The 11,425-nt window shown below is 43.7% G+C and overlaps 1 protein-coding gene across 1 annotated transcript; it reads left to right on the top strand.

The window, feature by feature from the left end:
• Positions 1 to 10,315: 10,315 nt before the first annotated feature.
• Positions 10,316 to 11,109, top strand: LOC147432655 (uncharacterized). The gene is made up of 2 exons (XM_086491970.1): positions 10,316 to 10,520; positions 10,664 to 11,109. The coding sequence occupies exons 1-2, from the start codon at positions 10,316 to 10,318 to the stop codon at positions 11,107 to 11,109; spliced, it is 651 nt and encodes a 216-aa protein (XP_086348096.1).
• The last annotated feature ends 316 nt before the right edge of the window (positions 11,110 to 11,425 follow it).

The following is an 11,425-nucleotide window of genomic DNA, read 5'->3' as shown; positions in this document are numbered from 1 at the left end:
TCAAAATGGAGATGAGAGTTTTGTTGGTACTCTCAGCTTGGCCATTTGCTTGTGAATAATAAGGTGTGGACTTATGGTGAGCTATCATGAAGTTGGTAGTAAGTTCCTTTATCACTACATTTATAAAATGAGGACCATTGTCACTCACAATCTCAAAGGGACAACCAGATCTTGTAATAATGTTCTCAAAGAGAAACTTGGCAATTGACCTTGTATCATCCTTACGTGTCGCCCTGGGCTCCACCCACTTTGTCACATAGTCTGTGACAACGATAACATATCGAGATTGAGTGCTACGAGCTGCCGGACTAATTGGGCCTACAAAGTCCAAACCCCAATTTTCAAATGGTTGAGTCACTTTAACAGAATGTAAGGGCATCTTATCCTTTTGTTGTGTGATCTTGTAACGTTGGCATTCATCATCACATCCTTTTGCAAGAAGTGATGAATCCTTGAATAAGGTAGGCCACCAATAGCCTGATTGCAACACCTTTCTAGTTGTTAGTTCCCCTGAGAAATGTCCTCCGACTATACCATGTGGTCTTCTTGTAGTATGTAAAAATACTTATTCCACGGGCACAACGTCTAAGAATATCATCCTTCCCTAGCTTGTAGAGTGTTCCTGCAATGAGAGAATAAGATTCACATTCTTTTAACAGTTTTTGAGCTATGTCCTTAGAAGCTCATTGGGTGGAAAACCATTAACTAAAAAGTTCACAATCTCTCACTCCATTCAGACATGGTCTCAACTAGAAATAAGGAAGTATCAGAAAATTCATCATCGACTTCAGTAGGGGCTTCACTATTAGGTATGCGAGACAAATGATCCGCATTGACATGTCTTTTACCAGGTCTCACCACAACGATAAAATCAAACTCAAGGAGAATTAACAACCATCGTGTAATTCTTCCCGTGGAACAAGGTTTATTGACTAGATACAACAAGGCTTGATGATCCACATAGAAAACAAACTTGTTGGCAAGAAAGTAGTAGTGGAATTTCTTTACTACATAAATCATAGCTAAACCGAATGGGGTAGTCTAGTTAATGTTCTCTTGGTTAAGCTAGAGCACACCCAATAGCAAAGTTCGCTCCATCATATGCACATGGAAAATTACATTCCAATCGGGCACTCGTAGAATAGGAGCGCTAGTCAAGATCTTTCTCAATGACTCATAAGCATGGTCACACTCTGCGGTCCAATGAAACTCAATAAGAAGTTTGTACAATGGACGAGCTATCTCGACAAAGTTTAAAATAAACCGTCGATAATAACCAACATGGCCCATGAACCTTTGAACTCCTTTATTTGTAGTGGTGGCAATTCGGCAATGGCTTTAATTTTGCTCATCCGTGGAAATACCAATTTTGGACACTGTATGCCCTAAAATGACTCCATGTTTAACCCAAAATTGGAATTTGAAAGGGTTTAAGGAGATGCGATACAATCTGCACTTCTCAAACACTTTTCGTGAGCATGATAGATGTTCTTTCCAAGAGGAATAAATACAAAGTTTATCTAAGAAAGTTTCGCAAAACTCCCTCAAATATTCTCTAAAAGCAGTGTTTATTAATCTCTGAAAGGTAGCAAGGGCATTGGCTAAGCCAAAAGCCATAACACAAAATTTGAACAATCCAAATCCGGTTATAAAGGCTATTTTAGCTTGGTCCTCTAGCACAATTGTGATTTGATTGTAGCTAGAGTACCCATCTAAAAAGCTATAAGCTTCCTTCCCTGCAACTCTTTCAAGCATATGTTCTGAATATGGCAAGGAGTAATGGTCCCTCCTAGTGGTGGCATTGACCTTCTTGAGATCTACGTACACTTTGAGTTTCCCATTCTTTTTTGGCACAATCACTATTGGAGACACACATTTTGAGTGCTCAATAGGATATACGAATCAACCTTTCATAAGCTTTTCAATGTCTTCTTGAACGATCTTTGCATATTTAAGATTCATTGGGTAGGGTCGTTGCTAAACTGGTTTAGCCATGCTATTCATGGGGATTGTGTGTTGCACCACGGAAGGTCGAACACCTTTCATATCATGATATGTCCAAGCAAATATATCCCTGAATTCATTTAGAAGTAATTTAAGTACACACTCCTCAGTCTTTGTCAGATCTTGGGCAATGAAAACAAGTTTGGACTCTTCTCCTGGGACTGCTAACTCTATTTCCTTACTATCACTGGATCATCATAGACTCCATTACTTCCATCAATAGGTTTTCTTTGAGCCTTTGTATACACAACCTTACGTTCCTCTGTGGTGTAGGATTTGAAATGTTCAGGTGCAGGGTGTAAGTCTGTGGGGTCCTGTTGTTCTGTGGATTGTGATTTCACTTCCGATTCCTTTTGTTGTTGAGCTAACTCTCGATTTTGTCGTCTCCTTACGGTACGGCTAAACTTTGGCTTCTCTGTAGCCTCTAGTTGTGCGATGTCAATGGGTTGTGGACTACACCACATAATGCTTTGAAGGTATTCACCCCAGTTATCTACCAACTTCCGATGATCATCACATGACCCTATATAATTAAGCCATTCTGTAATAGATTTCTTTTCATTTATTTTAGCATGCACATTTGCTCAGTATCGTCACCTCTTATATCTCTTACTCTTCTTGTCTAATTTTTTATTATGGCCGATCTCTAGTGAAGAGTCACTAGATGAATTGCTAGTTGTGTCTTCTGCTTCCTTGGATAGATTGTCATCTAGGGCACCACTGGGCCCTCAATGGTTTGTCCCCACATTTGCACTAAGATTTTAACTCAGATTCTTCGTCCTTAGAGTGAATTTCAATTGATGATTCTGAACCCAAATCGTGTGGGCTACACTCTTGTGAGACGCTACTCATTCCAATGCTAGTCAAACCTTCATCTTGTAGGTCATCAAAAGCTATATGCATTGCTTCCAGCATATTTAAGGGTACGAGTGGTGATGTTTCATCCCCCTCAAGCGTTACCCAGATTGTCCCCCTGTTTCTCCAAGTGTCTATGGTTGCTCCTAAGTGGACCCAATCCACATTGTCTGACTCAGTCATCCCAGGTAGAACATCCATATAAGGAGAATCTTTCCCAACATCAGTGTCCATTTTACATGTGTAACAATACTGCAATGGGGCCGAGTGAATTGCGGTGCCAGTTCTATGATCATTTATAAATCTATTTCCTAGAGGATATGCTCGACCAGTTACAAGATCCACTCGAATGATAGAATCTTGGAATTGCAAGTAGACATGGTTTTTAGACCAGTCATACACCATTTTTGCTTCCCTCATGAAAGGACGTCCTAAGATCACCTCAGATGCCATAGTATGCTTGGAGAAATCCATAACAATGAAAGTATTTCTTATTTTATTTCCAAAGACCTTGATCTTGAGATCTTCTAGCATCCCAATAGGTTTAACAATAGACCCATTGGTCTTCTTTACTACTATGGTTGTGGTCCCAAGGTGAGGTCTTCCCATAGTTTCCCAACGAATTTTAGTCACAATGCTAACCCCAACACCCATCAAGGATTCCCTTCACAGTTAATCCCTTGGTAGTGATTGGTATAGTTGCATTGGATTCATCACCCTCAAAGTATTGTCCCAACTTGTTAACATGTATTTCTACAATAGGGTTCTCATCTAGGTTGGGTTGTGGATCTAAGTGTTCCTCCTCTATTGGCATCTCCCTAGCTCCATCCATCTGTGCAAATTGTGGTAGCCCGACCTTCAGTTCTCCATTGAGGAAAGCTCAAAGAGCTAAGAATAGCTCAGGGTCTCCATATAGTTTGGACATGATGGTGGTTCTAAATTCTGAAGCCATGAAATCCATCAATTTGGAAATATTTAACGACACCTTTTGGGCTTCATTCCCTTGACATGGGGAAGATGGGATTTCCATTTCTTTGATAGGGTCATGTAATCCCTTTGTAAACATTCTTTCCAACAAGGAGTGAGTACGCCCACTTTCCCATGACTTTAAGTCACTTTCTTCTTGGATGACACTAGGTATGGCTAGGGGTCGATGGACTTGGTGAGGTTGTTGTTGAGTAGGGAACAATGTGTCTGTAATTTGGATGTGCCTAGGTGTTGGTTCTAGATCCCTTTGGGTATCTTCTACCAAACTCCTTAATTGCTTGACTCGTTGGATCTCCTATGTAGGGTTTGGATAAGTTCCTATCTTCTTCTTTGATCCTGGCCATTTGTGGCTCATGACAATCTTCCTTGTTGGTTTCTTTCTTAGTGGGCGTTTTGGTCTCCATGTTTTCACTTGAATTAGAATCCTCTTTAATGTTGTTCATATGTACGGGGTCGTCACCAGTCCCTATGTTGGTATGTGAATTGGGGTCTGACTTCGTTGCTTTTTGCGATCTCTTCCTTCATGTTTTCTTCTTCTTTTGAGATTGGGCAATTGATGTCATGTCTCTTTCTTCAAGAATATAATTTTGTTTTTGGAGCATCAATCGTGTGAGTACGTTTACTGGTTCCACATGTGTACTTTGTGATGGCTCCTCGATAACCTTAATCAAGTTTAATGGCGTGATCTTTGGTATTTGGATTAGTTGGACATTGGGCAATCAAATGATCTATGCCACATCAATTACACATGAGTATCGACATTGTAGACGTGATCGCTTGATTGGTTTGCATTAGTGTTGCATTCTTTTGTAACCTAGTAGGACACTCGGCTACACAATGTGGACCTCCACACTCATAGCATTGAAGAGGTGGTCTCTTGGCAGTGTAATTGATATTTTGGCCTCTTGCAGCAAGAGCAGCTACTTGATAGACAGGTTTGACTTGTCCCCAATAGTCCTCCAAGTAGTATTGTGGAATTTCTTCAAGTGCATCAATCCCATAGGCAATATTAGGGTCTATATCTTCCTCACAGCCTTCCAAACAAGCAATAGATGACTCACAACCCACTTGATTGACATAAGTGATTCTCGAATGTGGTGGTTGCGGTCCTAGCACACATCCCCGTCTCACACTTCGATATGCTTTCTCACATCCCCGTCTCCACTAAATTTTTGTGTGAGCTTGGCTATTTGTAATGCCTTACTCGTAGGCTCTCTATCAGGCGTGTTACGCATATTCTCAGCAATAGATCGACCGATAGCTTGAGCAAATGTTGCCAAGTCACCTAAGTGAGTAGGCACCGTGGGTGAAGGTGCTCCAAAGACTACATGTGGAGTAGGTATTGGCATTGGGCTTGGCGCATAGGAAGCCCTTGGGTTCCACGTTTGGTAGGGTGTTGTGCCATGTGGCGGCCCAAAGTTCATATGTGTGTTCCTAGGCATAGCAGGCATCAAATGTGGCATGCTAATGCTAGCCAGTATGGTCCCATGGAAATAATAGCTTGGGTATTGTGGTTGTGGATCATAGGTTGTTGAAACAATGGGAGGGGTAGGAACTACATGAGTACGAGGACCAATAGGTATATACGATTGGTGCACACTTGTAGGTACTGTTTCAGGCATGGAGCTACCATGTAGCGGTGCTTTACTAACAAATGAGGTCCTTGGAATGTTTCTTGGCATGCCCATCTTTGGGGTAGGCATGGTAGCCGTGGTGTCATCAAGGGAAAGATGAGCTAGAATTGGAAAGGTAAAGCTATCAGTTGTGGGCTCAGATTGCACTGAGACCCCTGGTGAAACAACATATGGAGGATCCATCGGACTTACCGAGGGAGTCTCCATTTGCAATAAGGTTGGTAGTTTAGCCTTTCTTGTATCCAAAATCTCATGAGACCCGTTGAAGGCATGTGGATCCCCTTGTTCAGTCTCTCTAGCTCAATAACCCTATGGCTGACCTCACAAACTCTTTGTTGTTGATCCTCTACAATAGTAGCACCCATTGTGGATTGTAGGACATCTAACCAACCCACGTGATAGGTGTGACCTGTGTATAGGTCGGTTAGAGTTTCCGTTTGTAGTTCGTACTCCAAGTTCTTATTTAGGAACGCTCCATCTAGGATTGAGGTGCTAGGGGTGTCTTTTGAACTAGATGCAATGTGGCTCTCTATGGGTTAACCCTTAGTGGTCGCTAATTCAGGAGCACTCGATTGCTCTCCTGGCAAGGATATTGACATAGGGGCTTTTGCTTATAACTCTCTTCGTTGCTCCGCATTGCGTAAGCTCTTGATTTCCTTTTCCCTAGCAGCAATGATATATTGCTCAACCTCTTGCACTTCGGCAAGGCTTCTACCATCAGGTAATATGACCTCGGAGGGGAATAGCTCTGAAGAGTCCGGGGGTGCAGTGAATGGAGTATTCAGACTCTCTAAGAGCATGGGGTCTACGTTGGTCATGAATGGCAAATTTACTTCCCCACCCCCCTCATTTACATTGTTAGCTCCATGTTTGGAGTGAGTGGCTCTACTAAATGTTTCCTTCAAGCGGCTAAGCACACTCGACCCGGACCGTGGGGCCATGGTATGCCTGTCTTGGCTTGAGCTATCAGGATTAGGCATTGTGTAACTCTCCATTACGTCGTAGTCAGAGGAAGAGTCACTGGACGCAATATGCGGGTCCTGAGTAGTACTACCTTGGGTCCCTGTCGAGGGCCCGGAACCTAAGGTAGGTGGGTATTGAGAACCCGTGTAAGTCGAAGTGCTCGCTAGTTTCTTAGCCTCTAGCACATGACCAGAGTGCAGATGTATGTGCCTTGGCACCCTACAAGCGTCGGTGAATACCCTCGAAGGTTAACCGCTTGATTTGTTAGGCGTTTTGCACCACGTTTTCACTCGTTTTTTGGATGTTTTTTAATATCTTTTTACGATCGGTTTTTGGATTAGAGCATGTGATAGCTCGAAATGAGCGTATCGCTCAGGGAGTCATGGTGTGCTTTGCAGCACAACGTTCGGTTACCTGAAGCTTTGATGGTCCTCAAAAGGGTCGATTTTTACTTAGGCGCGAGGCTAAAATAAGTAATTCCAAAGGGTGACTGAAGCCTGAGCTTGAGCTTGAGCTTGGGTTTGGGCTTTGGCTTGGGCCTGGGGAATGTTCTCGACCTTGATCCTACCTTTAAAATTTTTTAATTAAAAATTTAACTTTTTTTAATTTTTTAATTTTTTGGATAAGGTCGCCACGTTGTGCCGCACGCGCAAGCACACACACACCTAACCTACCTACTTGCAACTAACATAGCTATTGTTACACACTAACACAACACTACAGGAACTAATTAAATAACAGATCTACTTACTGTACCTTACAGATCTAACATTATAGATCTAATACCTTAAAACTAACACCTTATCAACAGAAAACAGTACCTTACAACAAACAATCTAACACCTTATTAACAGAAAACAGTACACTACAACAAAAACAAAGTTCACAAATCCTTCTCAACAAGCCACACACCTTCTTTCTCTACCTTTTTCTACATTTCATATTGCACCACAAAGCAACATAAAGTGCTATTCGAGCTTAGTGCAGGGCATTTCCCCGGCAACAACGCCAAAAATATGCGCATCTGTTGCACGTGTCAAAGCAAGGGACTTGCCGTACACTGTGTGCGAGCCACAAATGGCTGCAAGCACACAACCAGATTAATCTAGCAAGCTCAAGAGAGCAAGGGTGTGTCACTCACCACCCTACGCTCGCCTTCGTGGAGAATTCCTCGCTGAAGAAGAGGGAGCTACCGTCGTGCCGTCGTAATGCTCAATCACTCTCTCTCTCTCTCTCTCTCTCTCTCTCTCTCTCTCATACACACACACACACAAGGAGATGAAGCAGAAGATGGACATGGATCAAGAACACTCTTCAATTGCACAAATGAGAGAATGAGTGATTTTTAGGTTTAGGTGACTTTTATATGAGCTCACCCATTCACACTTGGGGCCCCATCCTTAGCCAACTAACCCTTGAATGTTCCAGTTAGAGTGCGCCTCTCATCGGCGATCACTCTTACCCTTTTCCTATTGGACCGACAAGCCCCGCCCATGACTACTAGAAGTGGATGCGGTGGCTAACAATCACTAACTATTCTAACATTCACTTTTCTAAATAAGCATGGGTTCACAATCACGAAGGTATCGAAAGCAAGATAGACAACACAAAGACCCCGTCCACAAAATTCGGGATGCGAAAGCAATTTCCCACGCGGAAGAAAATTGACAGAAAGCTCAAAACCACAAGCAACGCTCTAGAGCAAGATTACGTGCGGATGTGCCGCAAGAGCCCACTACATGCCCTACGATCGAGGATTCTGGGGGTGTTCACATGTATGTATCACCATATGATGGTGATACTTCTTCTCTCCCTCTATCGCCTAGCTTGTTGCCTTCTTCCCCTTGCTCGGTCCCTCTACCATTTTCCTCATCTATGGTCCCGCTAGGAAAGGTTTCACCCGCTGGCGAGCTCACACCCCCAACAGTGGGTGCCTTTGGGGAGTCTCACATGGTATTTCCAACCTTGGATCATTTCAGCAGTCCGTCAATGCAGCACACTCGCCTTATTTCTTCGAGTGGATCTCCCTCGCTTGCTCTTGGAGCACCCTCTGGAGTTGACATGGAGGCATGTGTGGACCCTACTGTAGCATCAGAGCCTAGTCCTTCGGTAATGGTACGCTCCCTGGAGCCAGATATCATGGAGGCATCATTGCGGAGACCTTCTTCAGTGACATTGATCTTTCCACACGGACTCAGGTGCTTGAGAATTTGTTGTGACACCCCTGTGTCGTTGCGGCCTGCACAGCTATTGAGTTTTGTAGTCTGAGGACCCGTCGCGCTACGATGGCAATTGTAGAGAGTGTGGGATGCGCTTACATTGCACTATCTTGACATGGATCTAGGGATGCACTTGCAGCTCGTTGCACACTCACGGCAGTAGTGGCGGTTACATCCATCACAAGTATTTCTTGGGCTACTTCTTGTGTGTTGTGCATTCGTCGGTCCACCTTGGGTGTCGTACGTCTTAGGGGACAACGACTTGATTTGGGACATAGGGATGATCTCTGGGCGAGCAATGGGCGTGCTCCACAATGCTCACACATTCTAGATTCACGCATGAGAGAGCTCATAGGACAATTTTGGGAGGAGAATTGTCGCGCCTTGCCAGACTTCAAAAAGGCAATTCGACATAGGATTGGTCATAAGCAATACATAGAGCATCATGCTATGAGCCTAGAGATTACACAGAGTCAGCTCTTTCATGCATTCCAGGATGCCCACCCTTATCTTAGCATTGGTCAGTGCTCCTTTGAGGCTTGCAAGCCTTGGCATGTGCGACTCATGCGTGAGAGGGAGACATGTTGTTGCAGATACCATGTGCAATTTTAGATTATGTATGATGTGTTCCGCACTCTTTCAGGGCGTGCTGAAGAGGTCCCGACAGGGCCACTACACTTCATCCACTCTTTGTTGTGTGAGTGTGTAGACGGAGCCTCCTACCATCAGATGTTGTGTGTGGAGGGCAAGTGTGCCCAATGTGGGGATCTTGCACGACTTACATCTGTCCTAGATTATGGTGATGCAGGTGCAATAGTTACATGGAAGCAATATGACTACCAGACATACACAATCTTAGAGGTGGCACATCCTGTAGGTTGCAACTCACCACGTCCATCCCTACTTCATGGAGGATTTTAGGTCCGTTGTGTATCGATATGTGCAGCATGCACATCGTGTAAAGTGGTAGGATCGTCAGTTTCGTGCTTGCCTTACCGCCTTCCCCATTGGCACTGTGGTCTCTGTTGTGGATTTCCTAGAGAACTACACCTTTTCTCCACAACAGGAAATCTAGTTTGAATACTACTTCTCTAAGCAGGTAGAAATTATAATAGTTTGATAAATTTACATTTGCTTTGCATTTTTAGCCACATGATGTGATTGCATTATTTCATTTAGTCTAACCTTTTTAAATGCTCTTGAAGGTGGCAATCCTCGTCCATATATCTTGGTCGTCATGCAGAGGCGGCAATTGATGGAGGGGAGAGCTCTAAGGACTCACGAGTGATCATACATGAGTACCAATTCTACATCAGTGACCATCGCTCACACAGTGTGCAGTTTGTGCATCATTGTTTCCACCAGCATGATGGATTCCTTCGTGAGCACCACATCTCATACTCTTGTCACTATATTTGGTCGGATGGTTGTGGTGCACAATTCAAAAGCGTACGTTAGTTCTCTTGGTTCTACAGATGGCACCATAGTAGTGGCATACCTTGCATTTGGAGCTTCTTTGAGTCAGGGCATGTAAAGGGAGAGCACAAAGGTGCAAGCGCCTGTGTAAAGCGCGCTCTTCGATGATATCAACTTCGATGCGGCAATGACCGATTTAGAGATGCTAGGCAGGTTGTGGAGTGGTGCTCACAACACATGGCACATGACTCATCTTCAGGCAGTGGATGCTCAATGAGGAGGTTCTTTTGGTGTGTGGATAGCCAGGATATTGATCTCACTAGCTGGGACTGTGACACAATAGCAGGTTCGCACCAGTTGTATAGCATTTGGAGCACCACAACTACGGATCCCATTATCTTTACTAGGCACCACTCATGCTTCTGTGATGCCTGTGTACATGGTGAGTGGGCAGATTGCACCATGATAGAGTGGGCTGATATGTGGACACCACAACCTCTTTCACTATCACAAGGTATGGCCACATCGAGTAGCTCCATTGATTGCCAGACCACAAGTTCTCAGATGATGTTGCTACTCTCACAGATTACTTGGCAAAGGGAGATGATTTTGCATTTATTGTTGAGGAGGGAAATGCAGAGGGAGTTGACTGTTATATTCTTAGGTGCACCAAGGCAAAGTATGTGCTTCAAGAATCCACCGTGGATAATTATGGTGAGGCATATGATGCTCATAGTATGGTTATTTCAGGACACTATTTTTTGCAAGTCCATGGATGTGGACACTACATTCATTTTGTACAGTATGAGTGGCCAAAGGTGGCCATACACTACTCCCGTCTTGTCCTTACTGTGAAGCTAAGGCTAGAGAGGATTGTCAGCAAGAAGAAAGGGAGCACCCCTCACTGGCGTTTGGGTCCGGATGAGCACGAGAGCATCATGGAGACGGTCCGCAGCGAAGCAGGAGTTGTAAAACTTGCAGATGATACTGGAGCTTCTTGTACAGATGATAGTTGTGACGATGAGTGCTAGCAATGACCCCTACATTCATGCTATTTACCATTCCATCTTTTGGCCCTTTCGATCATTTCTATTGTTGTATACTTTGGTTCATTGATATTCTATATTATGGGATTGTAATTTCCCTTGTTCATTTGATGTTCATTTTTCAAATTTCCATTCATAGGTTGTTATTCTGGTTTACCATTGATCTACTTTTATTAAAGGTTCACGGTCTTATGTTATCGTCTTGACTGTCATTAGCGGGACGAATGCCAATTCGTTGTAAGACACCCTACATGATCGAGACGGATTGCGATGCCCATGAAACTTTGCAAGAGTGGGGATT

Source organism: Adiantum capillus-veneris, chromosome 20, assembly GCF_014529385.1.
Source record: "Adiantum capillus-veneris isolate H3 chromosome 20, ASM1452938v2, whole genome shotgun sequence".
Taxonomy (NCBI): domain Eukaryota; kingdom Viridiplantae; phylum Streptophyta; class Polypodiopsida; order Polypodiales; family Pteridaceae; genus Adiantum; species Adiantum capillus-veneris.
This window is presented reverse-complemented; position numbering and strand designations above follow the sequence as displayed.